Raw genomic sequence first — 18,777 nt, 5'->3', positions numbered from 1 at the left:
GGCCCTTACTACTGCCTTGATTATTACTGAAGTTATCTTGACAAACTGTTCTCTAACCAAACTTGTCAAACTAAGATTTGTTTGTTTGTTTGTTTATTCCCAGATCCTCAAAGGTCTAAACTTGAAAGTTCAAACTGGGAAGACCATTGCTTTAGTTGGTTCCAGTGGCTGTGGAAAAAGCACTACTGTTCAGTTGCTGCAGAGATTCTATGATCCTGACCAGGGAGAAGTGAGTGTCTGTATGTGAACTGTAAAAACTGAGAGCTATTAGGACAAGCATGAGTTTCCCATATTGACTGAACCTCGTTTTCTATTTGTGCTGAATTTGAGCATATGTCTGCATCATGTGTATTTCCACAATTTAAATTTCAAATGAAATATCTTCTCCTGTTGGTTTAACTTTGCTATTCTGCTCATTCTTTCAGTACTATGTCACAAATAGGAAATACCACAAGTCTTTTAATATATGCAAGATCTGAATTTAAAATAGTTTTTATCAACAGTTGACTTCTAAAATTCTGTACGTTTTTTTAAGCAAAGCATAATCTAACAATGTTCTGCTGTATTTTGCTTCCTTTTCATTGCATGTTAACTAAAACCTGGAGAGAATTTTCCTATTTTAAATGGTTGTTTGCTTGGCTAGTTGTTTTTCCTCTATCTGCTAACCCACAGCAAAAGTTTCCATCGTTACGCTTTGTATGTATATTTTATCACTAAACACTAAATCCAGTCAGTAAATGGTAAATACTTCTCCTAAGAAATTTCCAAAGGAAAAAGAAAAGGGGGAAAATAAACCATATATTTTTAAGGAAAATGTAGTTTTTATTCTAGATATTTGAGGAATGCTGCTTGGTTGCTACTGCTAGTTAAAAGTAGGTAAACATTTTAAATATTAAACATTGAACTATCAGTGCATAATGTACCAGGGTGACTGTTATCGACATGCTTTTTAGTGTTTCTGTGGCTGTTCATTCCTGCCCCAATGCCTGATTTTGCTGTGCCAATGTTCATATGACCACATTGCAAATTATCTAGGATAAAAAATAACTTTCTTTTTAGTCAGCTTGGATTATTTCTTTGGTCTGATGTAAAGCACAGCCACAGAGGCGATTTTGTAGCCACAACTGTGAGGACAACAAACTGACAGAGGGGCATGAGAACCGGGTAAAAAGTATGCAAATAAGCTGGAAAAGTCTTAAGCCAGCTCAGATAGGATGATTATTGGGGGAAAACAAACAGACCAAAAAACAAACAAACAAACAAATAAAAAACCACAACAACCAAAAAAAACCACCAAAACCCCCAATATCTTCTCTGTTTATGCTGCTACTCACCATTTCCCGGCTTGTACAGTGGATAGAAAAACTGCAGTTGTAGCTTCTCCCCCAACATAGTTTTCTACTAAAGAAAACATTTTTTTCTTTCTTGACCTTGTAGCTGATACTAAAGTCAAGTAATGGTAATTAGTTGCTTAATTAAGGAACACAATGCATTTCCTCAACTTTTTTGACATACTCTTTTCCTCTTAGATTACCTTAGATGGTCAGGATATTCGGACACTTAATGTAAAGTGGCTACGAGAAAATATTGGAATTGTGAGTCAGGAGCCTGTTTTGTTTGCAACCACAATAGCTGAGAACATTCGCTACGGCAGAGAAGACATTTCTGATGCTGAAATTGAGCGAGCAGCCAAGGAAGCCAATGCTTTTGACTTTATATCTAGACTGCCTGATGTAAGTTCATTAACTTATTTTGAGTGTAAGAATGGAAGGTCCATTTAGGCTGGTGTCCTGTTTCTGAGAAGTACAGCATGGAAATTTATGATATACTACAACTTCTCAAAATACTCTTATAGCGTCCAGCAGCTTTCAGTTCAACTAGATATTGTACCTTTGGTTGCTCTCAAAGGACTTCTGCTGAAGTCTGGGAAAAAATGTCGATGCCTTAACTGAGGAGAAAGAGAGCTTCTCAGCTATATTGCCATCCTTAATCATCTCATGAGGTATGGGAAGAGTTGGGCTTTTAAAGAGAAGATCCAGAAATCCAAAATCCTTTGTCAGAAGCTGTCTGTACATTCAATAGCAAATTGGTGGAGTGACTGGACTTTGAGACTTACCACTTTAGAGTAAGTGACACAGTCAGTAAGAACCAAGCAATGGCTCCAAGTGGGATGTCTCAGGTTCAGGAGGCAACTTTATAGGTCCTGGTTTGTCCCTATCATTCCAACCCTTTTGGAAGGGTAGGCAGTTCTCAGTAAATACAGAGATGTCTTTTACAGGCTCACCTGGAGAAAGCCCAGGGTTTGGAGCACTCTCTGAGTGACCAAGAAAGATCGTGTTTTTAAAGAACCATAAGTTCAAAATTAGGCACCTAAGTGTGCAGTGGGGGTAGGAGGGTTTGGCTAAGGGCTAGCTGGATGGATATAGTTCCGTGTTTGCTCTGCCGATGCTCCAGTCACATGGATCAAGCTGCCTCCTGTCTAGAAGCTGAGTATTTAGATTGCACAGAGGAGTGAGGATTTCATTTGAGATGTTCCACAACTTCTGTTTTGTTCTCTCCTTTCTCAGAAATTTAACACCATGGTAGGGGAAAGAGGGGCTCAGCTGAGTGGAGGACAGAAGCAGCGAATAGCTATTGCTCGTGCCCTAGCAAGAAATCCTAAGATTCTTCTTCTGGATGAAGCTACGTCTGCGTTAGATACTCAGAGTGAATCCATAGTGCAAGCAGCTCTTGATAAGGTAGGACTCGTTACTGAAACTACCAGCTGCCATGAAAAGGTGCAAGAGCACTTAAGAAAAATCAATGTTTGATTTTCAGTGCAGGTTTCCACTGGAACTGAGGACACTGGAAAATAAAATTTGGATGAACAATCAATTTCAGTGTTTTAACAGGGAGTTTGAACTATCAAAAATTTACATGGGAATCATGTTTGCTTTTTAGGATTTTTGGCTTTGCATTATTACTAATTACAAAGACACTTAGACATGTGGAACTGTCTGTGGACCTCCTCTCTCTTTCTCAAATAATAGTTGTTCATTTGCTGGTCAAATATTGATGGCATCTTATCAAGGCAAGGTATGAGGACTGAATAGCCTTTTTCAGGTAGATACATAGAAATTTATATGATATTCCTAGTATTTGTTCTTCATTGAATAGTTGCTTCATAATTTTCACACAGCACTTGGGATTTAGCCATTTTCTTTCTTTTCAGAGACAGTGCAAACCACAGGACAAAAGCAGAGCCAGTTACAAATACTTGAGTCTCTGCCCCATACCTCTTTTTATCAGCCCCACAACTCTAGGGTGGGTACTGCTGAGAGACAGAGAGAGCTGTCAGAGCTTGTACCCATGTCTCTGATAAGCACACAATACCTTCCTCACAGCCCTCTTTCATCAGCAGTTTCCAACAACATGTAGTGCAACCTAGAGGGTTTGACTGAAAAAGAACTTCACGATTGGGCTCTAGTGTTTTTTCTTTTGTTAATATTTATTTTAATGTACTTTTAAAAACTAAGTGAAAAATCCTGCTTTTCATTACAGTAGTTATGCAGAGAGATACAAATTACTAGTATGGCTCAAGGGAAATACAAAATTTGCCATCTTCATTGCCAGTCAATTTAAATCTGAAGTAAAATGCAGCTGTTTGTTATAGTTGCATGATTCTGCTGATATTAATATTGAGGTAACATACAGATGCAAAAATTATATATAATTTTTATATTCATTATATAATTGCTGCAGAATTTAACACTAAAATGATTGATGCTTCAGACATAATTTAGCTTTCTTCTGCATGTTTTTTAATTTCATGATCAAATACTTACTTTTTCTAGAAGCTCATTGCTTCATTTAGTGCATAACAAAGAGGGAGGTCATTTAATTAAGTGGACTGTTCTGTATAGAATTCCTCATCCTTCAGCATGTTCCCAGAATACACTAAAATGAGCCTTGAATTATAACTTAATTATCTTTTCACAGCTTTTTGATATCCATCAGTGTAGTCCCCAAATGGAATTTCCAGATTTCAACATCCCCAAGTGGAAAAAATGATGCTAATATTGTTCATTATTTTTACAGCTGAAGAGCAGAGATATTAACCTCATGAGTGCTCACTCTTTCTGGGCGGTCATGTACACCTGTTTGTAGTCTGCTCTTTTTCAGATAACTCTCAATCTTTTAAAGCATTTTGCTTGTTCTGATCACAGCTCCCAGCTGCAGTGGTGAAGGCTCTAGGCTTTAGGGCACAAGCATGAAAACTGCACTGCAGACCTCTTGTGACAGGCTTTCAGTGACTTGCATCAAATCCATGACAACTTGATGGCAGGCATAGGGGAAGAATTCAAATATCTGTGGAAGCATTCATCCACTACAGCTGCCTTCATCTTCTTCATGCCTCTGTTCCTGTGCCCATATGATGTAGCAAGTAACTTCCAGCAGGCCCCTGGACCACAGAGCATGCTTGTTGCATGAGGTCCCCTTGGATATCTCCTCCTGCCTCCATGCCACCATCTGCTCCAGGCATCAGGGACAAGGGAAGCTGACCTCTACAGCAGTTGCAACCTGGCACGTGCTACTTTGCTGCATGAGGACTGTGTGTGCCACTGGTCTGCAGGAGGGAGCTGGAGAGGGGTGGAACATGTAACCTCCTGACTGGGACTTCAGCAGCTCTTTCTACCAAATCCCAACAGGATTATTGTCAAATTAGCTTATTTCAAAAGACTGGGAAAGTGCTTTATGGAGTAGCTCAAACCCATTTCTGACCCCAGTTGTGCTCCACTCCTCTGCACTTTGCTGCTAAGCCTTGTCAGAAATCATGCTGTTGTTGTACTTCCAAAAATATGCATGGGCAGTATATAAAGAAAATATCCGTTCTTTATATACTTGCTATCCTAGCTTTATTTTCAGAAAGATCTAACTATTCTTACTGCGTTTCCCCCTCATCCTTACATACACGTGGAAACACTTTATGAACACTTTAGCTCAAACAGTTAAAGTTTCATAAAAAGCCAAATAACCTTATAGTCTTTAATACCTGTATTGCCTGTCTAAAAAGATTAATGTGACTTTCTCTACCTAAATTAGTCAAATGAAGGTGTCCTTAGACTGTTAAACAAGGGACATGAAACCAGGAAGAAAAATTCTTCGCTTTTAGAAAAGAAAATTATTATTGAAACTTTGATTTTTGTTTTATATTAAAAATCACAAAAATAACTTTGTTTTATTTCTGTGCTGTTTTCTTGTGCATTTGTACATTGATTTTTTTTTTATTTGTTTGTTTGTTTGTTTGTATTTCTGTAAGGCTCGGGCTGGACGTACCACCATTGTGATCGCTCACAGACTGTCTACCATCAGGACTGCTGACACTATTGCTGGTTTTGAGAAAGGTGTCGTGGTTGAACAAGGAACACACAGTGAACTCATGTTGCAGAAGGGAGTCTACTATTCTCTTGTAATGCAGCAGGTAAGGGCAAATTTATTTATTTTCTTTCTCCATTTCACAAAGCTGTCAAATGATGGTAGGTGGAGTCATTTCCTCGCTCTACTTCCTGCACGTTGTCCAGCTGGCAGCTGCTCAGTCACTCCAGTCTGGGCACAGACAGAGAATTGCAATTCTTGGGGGTTTTACCAATAAGTGTTTCACACTTACGTAACCCAATATGTCAAAAACATAAGTGAGTTGAAGGCACAGACTACATAATTATGTACTTAACCACAGAGGTGTTAGATTCCAGGTGGATTCCATAGACTGTTAAAGGAAAAGAGGAACAAAAAAATCAGAATTGAATAGTCTACTCTTGCAGACTGAAATAATGTATCCTATAGGCAACACACAATTAAAACAGCAGTATTCATGAGCAAAAAAAATTTACTTTTCCTTTTTTCTGCTCAAAATGCCTTATAATTGCACATCCTGAATTCTCACTAGGGTTGTAGCAATGATGTTCAAGATGATGGCACATCAGAAGATAGTGAAGGCACAGAGGCTGAAGAATATGAGGAAAACATAAATCTTGTGGAAGACCTGACTCTTCAAGATCACTTGGAAGAATCTGTGATCTCTGGCAGAGGCAGCATTCGAAGAAGGTCCAGCAGATATAAGAGCACATCTAAGAAGTCCTTTGGAAAAAGGAAGGAAAAAAAGGAACTGGAGGTTGGTATTGGAATTTCAGTTTAGAATTTTAATGATAACATAAACAAAAAACTAAAAAACAACAAAACCAAAAAGCACATAACTTTGACTACTTTTAAATAGCTGGCTGCCACGTAACCTTCACTACCAGACTGAGTATTCATCCTAGGAATCTGGGGACAAGCACTTGTGTCTTACCAAAACTCTTCCTTTGAACACTACTGAGTTAGTGTGGAACTGGAAAAAACTTGTGCTATTGATTTGTCATGCTTCATACAATTAACTGTGTTATTTCACTATTATTGATGTTTCAGTTCTATCTAATTAAAACTAGTTGTGAGATTTCATTTGCAGGATTCTTTGCTTCCTGGTACACACAGTTGCAAATATTGGTGAATAATGCTATCCCTGGGGTGTGCATACCAAAATTCAAGGCACTTTGGAGTATCATACTACATTTATGTCAAACTTTAAAAAATAATCAAAACTCTAATATTTTGAGCATCATTTTAAATAAAAGATCCGTTATTCTCTCTGTCTTAGTATATGCTCCAGTTCTAGAGGGTTTTTTCCAGATAAACAGTTTAGCTGACAAATGCCATATATAAATAAAAGACATACAGGAGATTCAGGTTTTAGAAACAGAATTTTGTTTTGTCAAAGTTGAGTAAAACTTGCTCATGGCATCAATAAGAGCTGATTTCTAATAGATTCTGGATCCGACTTATGGTAAGCAGCTCAATAAACTTGATTTTGATTTTTTTCTATTTTGTACTACTCGAACTACAGCTTTTTTTTTTTTTTTCATGAAATGCATTGGAAGAGTTGTTTGCTGTATTTTGGTGGGTTTGGAGTTTTTTTAGTTTTTTGACCTGATTTCAGGACTCTTGAAGTGAAGAAATAAAATCTAAATTCCGAAGTAAAACCATGAATCCTTTTAAACCTATGGAAGATAAGATCTCATCTGTAATATATCATCTGATTATTTAAAATATTTATGGAAGCTTCAGTATGATCTTTATCTATACATATTCCTTCTCACTAAAATATAACTCCCAGCTAATACATATTTCAAGTAGAATGAAGGAGCTGGATCCATTCCTATTATCACATAAAAAGTTATGCAACCTCAAAAGATACTTTTTGGCTCTGTATTAATACTGCTTAAGACCTCAGAGGAAGTAGTGGGTGTCGATGCTCAAGACTTCAATATTTATCACATTCAGAAAAAATTAAGAAGTCAAGCATCCAGCCATTGTAATTATTTCAAAAAGATCAGCCCACTTTTATAGTTGAGGGTTAACCACCCTCATTCAGCATCTGAAACACGAGATAAAATAACCAGGAAGCAAGAGCAACTTGCTTGTAATCCTGACTAATATTTTGTCTCCTTTCTGATGTTTTCACTTTTTACTTTTCCAGAATTCCCCCTGTGCAGGCATAGGCACTTGAATAAATTTGTAAAGCAGGACAGGACATTTTTTGTACTTTCAAAGCAAATACAGACTGACTCTTACATATGCCTCTTTCACGCTTTTGGTAATGATGCATAGACTATAGTTTGCAAAAAAGAAAAATGACCTCTCTACCCAATTGTACCACTGCCAGCCCACTAACATTTAGCTGAACTGGAGAGATCTCTTCTGAACAGTGAGACTTCTAGTTCTTTATAATGATTGCAGTGCTAGTTGCTGTTCATGATGACCAGTCCTATTTGACTTTCAGTTAACTATCCTGGCCCTTCTCCCCTCACGAGTTTTTTGCCTCCAAATTTTTACAGTGCAGTTGACATTCTAGGATATGAAACAGCAAAACAGCAGATCTCCAGCATGTTTGCTTGGTCTGAGTGCACAAAAAGGGCTTTCAGCTGCTTCCCAAGACAGTTCACTGCTCAAAACCTAATGAGCACCCACTTTCTGGGGAATTTTATGTTCTGCAACTTTCCAAGGAAAACCCGAAGTTTTTTACTGATTCTTTTCTTCTTTTAGGAAGAAAATCTCCCTGATGTGCCTTACTTAAGAATCCTGGCTCTGAACAAACCTGAGTGGCTCTATGTACTGCTGGGAGTGATTGCTGCTGCTGTCATAGGTGGGGTCCATCCTGCATTTGCTGTTATATTTGGAAAAATCATTGGGGTAAGTTTTTTGGCTGTTGTTTTTTCAGGTTTTTTGGGGGGGGGGTTAGGGTGTTTCAGGTTTGGGGTTTGTTTGTTTTTCTTTGGGTTTTGGTTTTTTTGGCAAATGGATGTTGCAATCCTGAGCTTCCCTCATGCTCAACCACTCAGCCAGTTCTTCCTCTGTAAGTCTCTGGATGGGCTTAACTTGTATAAATGAATCCATTGCCAAATGTTAAAGGGTTCCTCTAGAGGCACAGCGTGGTGGAACTGCATCTGACTAGCACAGGAGAGGAGGAACATTGATGGAGCTGAGGTAACAAATTAGTGTGATGTAGGTTAAATGGAAATCTGGACTTTATCCTGGTCCTTAAACAGAAAGTTGACTGCAAACTAATTTTGAGATCCAGAATACTTGCTAAGAGAAATGAAAGTAGACAAGCTTCATGAAGTGAAGGCTGGTTTATGTAACTGACACTCGTCTATGTACTCATTTTTGTGGTTTGTTTTTATTTTTCTTGCATAGGCTTTTCAAGAAAGAGATCCAGTAAAGAGGAGTAAAAATACTTTGGTCCTTTCTTTGATGTTTCTTTTACTTGGAGTGATTATCTTAGCAGCATACATAATCCAAGTAAGTGTCACTACACCAAAATGTTAAAAGTTCTTAATTCCCCATGAGGCTGCAGATATAACTCATGTCAATGCAGTCTGAGAAGCAAAAAGGCAATCAGAGCTTAAAAAATATACAGAAGTGCCAGTTCTCTTTGAGATATGTGGGGTTTATGGTTATGTTTACTTAAAGATATGCGTCTGTATTTGCTGTTGGTTTAAATAAGCCACTGAAGGCAATGTGAATTCAGCATGATTGAAATCAAAGTTGAGGATCTGCCCTTAAAAGTCAAAGTTAATACTGACATTTCTCACTGCCAGTCTATAGGTTCTTGCCAAAGTAAGTATAAAATAGACTCCTTCCATACCAGGCAGTGCTTTCCATACCATCAAGTAAACTCCATTTGCTGTCCTCTTACGACTCCTTCACAGATGTCCATATCATAAAGTCCATGGTATGACTTCTGTGAGAGAATGTCTCTGGTTGCAGTCAAGAGTAGGGAGGTCAATGACTGGATTAGGTTGATTTATCTTGTAGTGCTGGTGGGGCATAGGAATAAGGTATTACAATGAAGCTCCTGCCTTCCTTGACATGTTGCTCTCTTTCTGTGGGAAAACAGAGTTTTATGTTCCAGGAATGTGAAGGATACTTTTCCTAGGACAAATGTATATTCACAGAAGGTTGTAGGAGGCTTTTTGGTGTAATTGCTTTTGTTGTGCAGATTTATTAACAGAGTTACTGCACCAGATGAAAAAATATTACTCTTTGCTCCCCCAGGGATTCATGTTTGGGAAGTCTGGAGAAATGCTAACAATGAGACTGCGCTCTTTATCCTTCAAAGCATTACTTCAGCAGGTATGAATTATGCAGCTAGGGTATAAAGAGAACTAGGTGTCCTTTGAAGACTGTTATAAGGTCCACGTGTAGTCTGGAGAAAAGAAAACAAAAGCATGTCTCTTCTACCACTAGCTTGGGAAAAAGTACGACTCTCCTGGAAATGTCCTAATCCATGTGCAATTCGGCTCAATGCTGCTACTGCAAGTAGTTTAATTTTGAAGGAGTGTCATTGCAAACATGCATATTTCTGGCATGCTAATATGCACACAGTATGCAGCTGTCTGTGTGTGCAAGGATGACCAAAAAAGTTTAACTTCCCTTTGCTTGGGTGGTCGTGATACAAGTATATAATATATAGATGTAAGTCTAATCCATTTAATTATTTATATTTAGATCTACATAATGCAATCTATAGCAAATAAAAAATCTGTTAATTTCTACTGGAAAAAAAATCAAATTTCCCTATTACCCATGAGAAGAATGAAGTTATTTATGTTAAACCCTTCCTGTTAAATTGTGCAGTTTTGCTATTTGAGAATCACAGAATTCTCATTCTGTAATAATCATGTGAATATGTAACCTGGCACTCCACACACCTACTGGGGACAAGAACCTGTGTGTTCGTAGAAAAATCTGAAAGGGACTAGAAGACAATAAATTGGGGAGGAAAAAACCACCTGCTGTAGCCTTTGGAGGTAAAAGGGTCTCATTTTCTTTCAGTATGTACAAATCCTTTTGGGTCCCTTCCAACTCAGGATATTCTATGATTCTATAGTTGATGGAATAGATAATTCATAAGAGAATAGTTAACGTCTTCAGGCCCAAGGAATGTCTGAGTAAAAGGGATTTATAATAAAAGTTTCTAAATGGGCACACTGGAAAAAAACATCACAACCAATAACACTTCGATTGTGAACAATTAGATGTTCTCAAAAGAATAATACTTTCTAAGCTTTTTCTTTTAGTTCACTTGGAAATGCTGACTACGGAGAAAGAATATTCAGTTAGTCATCATGACTTGTACTTTCATGTAATTTTTGAAACAAAACTAAGTGTCTTTTCTTACAGGATATTGGATGGTATGATGATCAGAAAAATGCTGTTGGTGTTCTGCTAACTCGTCTTGCTACAGATGCTTCCCAAGTCAAAGGGGTATGTTGATTCTTTTTTAAGGTATTTTTTTCCTCAGAAATATTAATTGTGATTGGCAAGGGACACAGGATTATTTCAGAACACAAGGTAGTAAATCTACCCTATAGACTGGCAGATGGATTTACACTGTGTGCTGCAAACATATTGGAAGGGATTTCCCAGCTGATCATTTATAAGAACTATCAAAAATCCAGTAGATGTTCATGTACCTTTCATGTCCCCCCCGCAAGTCTTTAAGCTAAGTATGTAATAACTGTAGACCATTTCACCATGCAAAATGAAATCTGCATATGTGCTTGGGCCACAGTCATTGGACCCCAGGTTTTTACACTTTATGATGGGTGTCACCTGAGTGCCATAAAGAGGTTTGCACCTGCAGACGATGCAAACCCTTACTGACCTCAATGAAGAGAATTCTTCTTCCCATCCCCACAAAATGTGCTTCACAAAAAACAGACCAAACAGTAAGAAATACCCTGGCATGAACAAAGAACACCAGGGAAGGGCGATGGTCAAGGAAGCGAATGACTAAAGGCACTGATATGGGAGAACTGGACACTGGTAGGAGAATATGGCAAATTCTGTACAATTCCTCCAACTGCTCACCTCATCAGCAGAGCCTGACAATCTGCCAAACATCTCTGTGTATTCCCTTCTCTTTTGGGGGTGGGGACAGGATAGTGGAAATCACTGCAGGACTTGAGGGGTAAAGTTTACTAGTTTATTTTAAGATGTCTTTTTTTATTTTTTTCCCTTAAAATTTGTACCTTAAAAAAATCCTTTAATCCCTACATTTTTCAGTCTCCAGAGACTTTTGTTTCTCTCTTGTCATCCTTCATTATGGGCTTGCAGTGAGAAAAGAGTCTTTGACAAAATTTAGTAATTTTCATCTTTTAAAAGTTTGGTTTTTTCAGTGGCACTGAACTATATCACCCTGTCAGGGCAGTTGAAAGGAGGGGTGCACATGGTCCCCAACTACAGAAAGCACCAAAGGGCATGTACAGCTGTTGTTTTCTCTGGAGTGCTACAGAGTGTCAGTAAGTCAGTACCATGCCTCATGCTGCACTGGCTGAAGTTTCCAAATCCATCTTTATGTGCAACTCCTAGAACATATGGCAACAATTCACCCTGGCATTAGTTTAGTTATTACTATTTTAAATTTTATTGAACAAGAAAAACCTTTTCAGGGCAGGAAAGTCTTTGGCAAAAGCAAGGATTCCTTTTTCTTCCCACCCAAGGATTTTTGTTTTTTTTCCGTCATGCCAAATTTTGGAAGATGAACTATTTCTATAGGGCTGTTTGCAGAACTTTTTTCTGCAAATCAGAGCCCACCCAGATGCTGGATGCTAATCATCTCTCATCTTAAAAAGTTTTTGATGAAAAGGTTACATGGGCTGGGAGGAGATGGGAGTTCTTCAGTAGTAGTTAATCTTTCCTACTCATTATCCCACAGAGATAAAGCATTTCTGCAGTGGCCAAATTCAGATTTATTTCTTTTTCTCTGAGAACCCAACCTAAAGTGCAGCAGTTCAGAACTTGAGGATGAGTATTTTCCACCACTATTAGTGTGGTGGGTCAATGGATGGCTGTTGTTAGAATCAAACCCCTGTTGCCTAATGCTGGAGACCCAGCCACCAACTTGCCTTACTGTGACAGTGGTCACAGTGTCCCGTGCCTTGCGTAGTACACGAAGTCCCAGATACATAATTCATTAAACTACTGTCATGACCAACTCTCTAAACTACTTTAACATCCCTTGAAGGCCTGAATGCTGGCAGGTATGAAGATTGTCTAGGAATGCTTACATAAGTAGGTGCATAATGTCCATGCACGCTACCACACACAGTTTCGTTTTCCAGTGGAACCTTTGGCCTTGGCTATAAACCAATTTGAAGTGGTGATATAAGTAACAAAAGGAAAAATCTAATGACAAATATTTGGGGGGTTTCTGGGGTTTTCTTAGGCAACCGGAAGCCGACTTGCACTGATGACTATGGCTGTTTTTACCCTTGTGACTGCCATCACTATTGCATTTGTTTATGGCTGGCAGCTAACTTTGCTTATCCTGGCCTGCATTCCTTACATTATTGTTACAAATGCTGTGAGTGCGAAGTCCATGTCTGGTCATGCCGCAAAAGATCAAAAAGCTTTGGAAGAGGCCGGAAGAGTAAGTTCTTCAATTTTAACTACAGGGTTATGGTGTGAGATCACTTTTAAGGACAATATTGTAGTTATATTATAGCTGACTCAATTGTCCAAGATAAATGAAGGGGAAAGAGGGGACAGGGCAGGGTGGGGGTCGAGGGGAATGTTTATACATCCTCAAGAAAAGCAAAACATAGATAACACTAACCATCTGTAAATTAGGCAATAGAAATGCATTTTAAAGCCTCTACAGTGGATTTCTGGGTAGTGACAGCTGTAGCAGTAGAATCCCCAGCACTGGTGTACCTCGTGCCTGGGGTGAGCAGTGTAGCTCTGCACTGCTCTGCTGCAACCAGAAGCATTGCAAATTTGGTACCTTTTTATTCTATCATAGAGGCAAACCATTAATGCACTCAAGAGTTTCAGAGTACTGTCTTCATTCACCTGATAGAGCTTTTCCAGAAGACAGAAGTAGTCCATACAAAAGAGTAACCTGTAACCAGATGACTGATGTTGGTTCTTATTTTATTAAATTGGGTTTGATTCATCAGGGCTACAACCCATGAGTTAGATGCTGCTGAATGCTTCCTGCATGCTGGTCCAAGGTTCTGAACTCAAATATATTGTTGGCTTCAGCCCCCACCATGTCTCACAGCTCTGGAGGGAATAATTTCATTGCTTGGGGCTTTCCTTCACCTGGAAGTAGACATCAGCCTCCTCCCTTAAGCAAGCACATTCTGATCTAAAATAATAAATGCTAGAGAAGATATGAAGTGTTTAGGAGATATGTTGTAAATTGCAGTTGTAAGGGATTACGTCATATTTGTTTTATCTCCCCATTTAGATTTCAACAGAATCGGTTGAAAACATAAGAACTGTAGCTTCACTGACCAGGGAAGAAGCATTTTATGAAAAATATGTTACTAGTTTGAATGGTCCATATAGGTGAGACTCTTTTTTGTTTAATGATTCTTTCTTAATACATTTTACACTGAATATATGTTACAGAATATTGTGTTTGCATGTGTATGCCTACAATATAGGACATGTGGTCACTCCATTTCAGTATATTGAAATGGATACATTGATACTACTTAAGTCAGGAACTGACATTTCCACCACACACTTTATAATACATATCAGTTTTATTCCCCTCATATGACTTTGAAACCTTGAAATGAACTTCATATGTTTCCCTAGTTCGACCTGCTACATCCCACTGACTTGTCTTCACTGAAATGAATTGAATCACCAGGGATGTAAGATTTTTCTAGCTCCATTTTACTTAAACAAAATAGCCCAAAATCCACTTGTTTCTTTACTCCTCCAAATAACTAATGAAGAAAGGTATTGAAAAAATGTATTTCAATCTGTTCTGAGCCAAAATGGTGTTAAAATTCAATGTCTGGTGAACTGGTAATAGCCCAGATTTGGCTAGGATGGTAGGCTGAACTGTCACAGGTCTCTGATTTACAGCTCAGACTAGAAAGATTTCCTCTTCCTCAGAGAGCATCCTAAACAATGAGGACAGAGAGTGCTCCAGACTCTGATTCAGTGCGTGTTCAACTAGTTACACAAAATGAATCTTCTCCAGAGGGATGGATTGAAAAATAGTGGCTTAGTCTGAATCCCTGTGGGGACACCCAGCAATATGGCCCCTCTCTGAATCAGGATGAGAGGTCTTTCTGCTCAGATGGGATGACCTGGCAGAAGTCTGCAGGTGGCTCTTAGGCTGAGCTGGAGCCTGCTTGTTTCCTTAATAAAATGGGTCATATGGGGTAGTTATTAATTTATTTTATTTTAACTGTTTTAGCGACCTGCCCTGCTATAAAAACAAAGGGAGGGGATTCAGATTAACAAAGCTGAGGATCAAGGATCTCATTGCTTTGTGTCATGAAGGGCAGTTCTATGTCACATATGTGTGAACACGCATATGTGTTCTGGGCTGATTTGTTGTGTTTTCAGGGGGTGAGATGTATAGCTTGAAAACTTTAATCTAGAAGTCTGGGTATCCCCCAGTGTCTGCTGTTTCTCTTTTATGAGTTATTTATGGAAACTGTCTTTCTTTATCAGAGATTCTCTGAAAAAAGCCCCTTTCTATGGATTTAACTATGGAGTAGCTCAAAGCGCAGAGTACTTTATTAATGCTGCAGTCTTCAGATTTGGAGCATGGCTCATTGCTAATTGTCTGACCAACTTTGAAAATGTATTTATGTGAGTATACTTTATAAAATGTAAAAAAACCAAAATCAGTACATGGGATAGTGATTTCAATACATGCAAATTATTTTATCAAATTACAGAGGTAAGAGGGCATAGAGATTCAGAAATTCAGTCTGTTTGAGAGTGTTCTTTGTGCATAAAGGCTGGTTTGGGGAAAGGTGAATATTTGGGCAGTGAAACAGCAAGAGTGAGCAGCAAGCTCAGCATACCTACTCTGGTGAAGCCTTTGGCCTTTGATGTTCCTTTGAGGCAGAGGGCATTACATAGAGAAGTGACGTGATACCACTGTTCATCTATAAAGTAGCTATGGGAACAAATAGAACTACCTAATACTGGATGACATTCTGGGGGGTGAGGAACTCCAGAAATGTCATAACCTAAAGATGCTAAAAACTTTATCCTGAACATTTGTTTTACACATGAGGAAATGAATACATTGTTCTCCCTGAAATTAATTGTGCTTTTTCTTTTGCCTTTTAGAGTCTTTTCTTCTGTCCTATTTGCAGCTATGAATGTTGGTCAGTCTGCTTCTCTGGCACCAGACTATGGCAAAGCTAAAATGTCAGCCAACAAAATCTTTCAACTTTTGGACAGAAAACCTGTAATTGACAGTTACAGTGAAGAAGGTGAAAAATTGGTAAGCATTGGGGGTATTTTGGCTTGGGGCTTTGGGGGATTTGGGGATTTTTTTTGATTTGGTGGGGGAGGTGTTTTGGGGGAGTCTTTTTTTCAGAAAAGATGTTGTAACAAACTAAATTAATGTTTTATTTTCTACAACTGTATTCATAGCTTCATAGTTTTTAGGGTGTCACAAAGGGTGACAAAGTTAGGGTGACCTAATAGTGACCTTCTAGTACCTGAAAGGAGCCTACAAGAAAGATGGGAAGAGATTTTTTACAAGAGTGAAAGGACAAGGGATAATGGCTTCAAACTGAGAGAGAGGAGGTTTAAATTAGATATTAGGAAAAAATTCTTACTCTGAGGGTGGTGAGGCACTGGAACAGGTTGCCCAGAGAAGTTGTAGATGCCCTATCCCTGGAGATGTTCAAGGCCAGGCTGAGCAAACTGTTCTTGTGAAAGGTGTCCATGTCCATGGCAGGGGGATTGGAAGTAGGTGATTTTTAAGGTCCCTTCCAACCCAGTCTGTTCTGTGATTCTATGAAAAGACAGACTTAATATAAGATCGTGGTACTTACTCATTATTTTGGAGTTTCAGTTAAAAAGTGTGTAGCCTATAAGGTAGTTTTTCTCTAAATAAGCAAAAAATATTTTTCATTCTACCGACTGACATCTTAAATGGTTTCAGGAAAACACTGATAAATGTCAATTCCAATAAAAGTTGTGTTGTCTTTGTAAGAGTTTAAAGGAGAAATAAAATACAAATGCATTATTCTACTTTGTAAATGAGAGACTAGTTCCTTTAGAGACACAACAGTTTTGCCAGAATCCACCCTATTCAAATGGTGAAAACTCTTACAAGTAAAAATGTGCTCTTGTGAAGTCAAAGTGAACTTAATGAATAATTTGTTTTGCTATAAAGTTGGGTAGGGAATGACACAACAAAGAAAAACCAACAATAATGACAAGTAAAAAAACCAAAGCATACTCAAAAAATCCCCAAAAAGCCTCACCTTCAAACCAAAATTGTCATTAGGGAGGCTGACCTCAGCACTTGTTAAATTTCTGCATGAAATACTTTCAATTTACATGTTCTGGAAGATTTATATTTGCACATCCAGGTTCATGTAAGTTTAAAATTAACTTCCCGGGTAGGTTTTAGATGGTAGCCTCTACTTAGGAAGCCATAATCCAGTTTCTATAACTTTAAGCTTATATACAGGATTTTCAGCCTTTAAAATTCTCAGCAAATTCACATACCTTTTTGAAACAAGGTTCTCTGGCACAAACATTGAAAGACTTGGCAGAAGGTCTCCAATAAAATGAAGCTTAAGTGAAAGCATTTCTAGTATAGACCAGACTCAAATAGCAGTGATGCCTGTGATGTCAGCAAAGCAAAGCTTTGAGCCTGTTAAATTAGGTCATCGCTTGCTGTGAGAGCATTGTACCAGTGATGCTGCAAGTATGTACATAGGACTGGCTCATACCTCAAAGAACAGGAGAAGCAATAGCCTTAGCATGTGCCCCCTTTCTTTCACTTGTCCTTAAATATCAGCCTGAGATAGTTAACAACTATCACATCTTTTTAAAGCACAACTTGTCCTCCATGCCCATGAATTACCTACCAAAGAATTTAGCTCTGCTGTCTTAATCTCTGATTTTGACCTTGTGTTACATTCACTCAAATTGTGCTACCTCTGCAGTGTGATATCAGAAAAGCAAATGATATAGTTTATATAACAAATCGAAGAGCCTCAACTAAATGTGTTAGAAATTAAAAATACAAATGTTGTTTATTTGTCTATCGATATTCTTTTCGAAGGTGAAGTGAAAAATAGGTACAAGACATGCAGAAAACTCTTTCTTCATAAGGATCTAGTGACTTACATCTGCAGATCATCGTATAACTAGTACTATGTTCAGTTCAATATGCAATTTTAAAAGAACTTCAAAAGCTCTTTTGAAAAAACCCTCCCAAACTTTCTCAGTTCTCTCACTTTAATAATCAAGTCTTACCAAGTGTTATAGTTAAAGCTAGTAAACACTAATATGAGCATGTGAACTCTCTCCTGCTTTTCAGAGCCATTTTGAAGGCAACATTGAATTCAGAAACATCCATTTTGTATATCCAACAAGGCCAGAAGTTCAAGTTTTGCAAGGACTCAGTGTGAAGGTTAACAAAGGACAGACTCTCGCATTAGTAGGAAGCAGCGGCTGTGGAAAAAGCACATCCATTCAGCTCTTGGAGAGATTTTATGACCCTGTGGAAGGACAAGTGGTAAAAATAGACTTGTGTGGCTATTAATAACAATTAAATCTACAGGACTCTTTATCTTCCAAGGTTTCATAGGCATTCAACAATCCTGGCAGTATCTCTGTTAGGATGCCTTTTTTAGAGGTGTACATTACTGAGTCTGTGGCTCCAGTGCAGCTGTAGACAAACCCAGAACCCCTGTCATTGCCCACCTTGTGCATTTGCCCACATGTAGCAGCTCCAGCACCCATGTTGGCACAGTGTGCAGGCTCAGGGCACAGATCTCATCAGGGAAAGCAATGACCGTGACCATGTGAGACTGCATTACCTCCCCAAAGCTGCTCACACCCTGGTCACACAGAGGCATAACATTTATGTCTCTTGCTTGTCAGTGTGTGAATTTTCTTGCTGATATGAATTCACAAATTAGGGGCATAGATACATGCTTCAGATAACACAAATGTAATCTCATGTAGATGTTACTATGTCACCATCAGAAAGTGACAATGGGCATTTTGATGCAATCCCTGTTAATGGGCATAGAAAGTCTAAAGAAGCCTCCTTGGAGGTTGTAAGATTAAGGTAAAGGCCTTCAGCTGAGAATATTATTGTTGTGTTCAGCTTCTTAAGGGGCAGGCTTTCCTGTGAGCTTCCTGGTGGTCAGTAGGGCTGGAAGGACTGCAATAACAGCCTGT

General features: G+C 38.5%; 1 protein-coding gene across 1 annotated transcript in view; it reads left to right on the top strand.

Moving 5' to 3' along the window:
* The window catches only part of ABCB5 (ATP binding cassette subfamily B member 5), a 35,007-nt gene that overhangs the window by 13,279 nt on the left and 2,951 nt on the right, over nucleotides 1-18,777 (top strand). The window contains exons 13-26 of the mRNA XM_051785900.1: nucleotides 104-229; nucleotides 1,530-1,733; nucleotides 2,568-2,738; nucleotides 5,300-5,461; nucleotides 5,927-6,151; nucleotides 8,119-8,265; nucleotides 8,770-8,874; nucleotides 9,631-9,708; nucleotides 10,759-10,842; nucleotides 12,806-13,009; nucleotides 13,832-13,932; nucleotides 15,061-15,201; nucleotides 15,691-15,847; nucleotides 17,909-18,106. Coding sequence (XP_051641860.1) covers nucleotides 104-229; nucleotides 1,530-1,733; nucleotides 2,568-2,738; nucleotides 5,300-5,461; nucleotides 5,927-6,151; nucleotides 8,119-8,265; nucleotides 8,770-8,874; nucleotides 9,631-9,708; nucleotides 10,759-10,842; nucleotides 12,806-13,009; nucleotides 13,832-13,932; nucleotides 15,061-15,201; nucleotides 15,691-15,847; nucleotides 17,909-18,106 — 2,103 coding nt within the window. The remainder of the gene's footprint in view (nucleotides 1-103; nucleotides 230-1,529; nucleotides 1,734-2,567; nucleotides 2,739-5,299; nucleotides 5,462-5,926; nucleotides 6,152-8,118; nucleotides 8,266-8,769; nucleotides 8,875-9,630; nucleotides 9,709-10,758; nucleotides 10,843-12,805; nucleotides 13,010-13,831; nucleotides 13,933-15,060; nucleotides 15,202-15,690; nucleotides 15,848-17,908; nucleotides 18,107-18,777) is intronic.

The sequence above is a fragment of the Manacus candei genome, unplaced genomic scaffold, assembly GCF_025592945.1.
Source record: "Manacus candei isolate 608988 ecotype Guabito, Panama unplaced genomic scaffold, ASM2559294v1 h1tg000021l, whole genome shotgun sequence".
Classification (NCBI taxonomy): domain Eukaryota; kingdom Metazoa; phylum Chordata; class Aves; order Passeriformes; family Pipridae; genus Manacus; species Manacus candei.
This window is presented reverse-complemented; position numbering and strand designations above follow the sequence as displayed.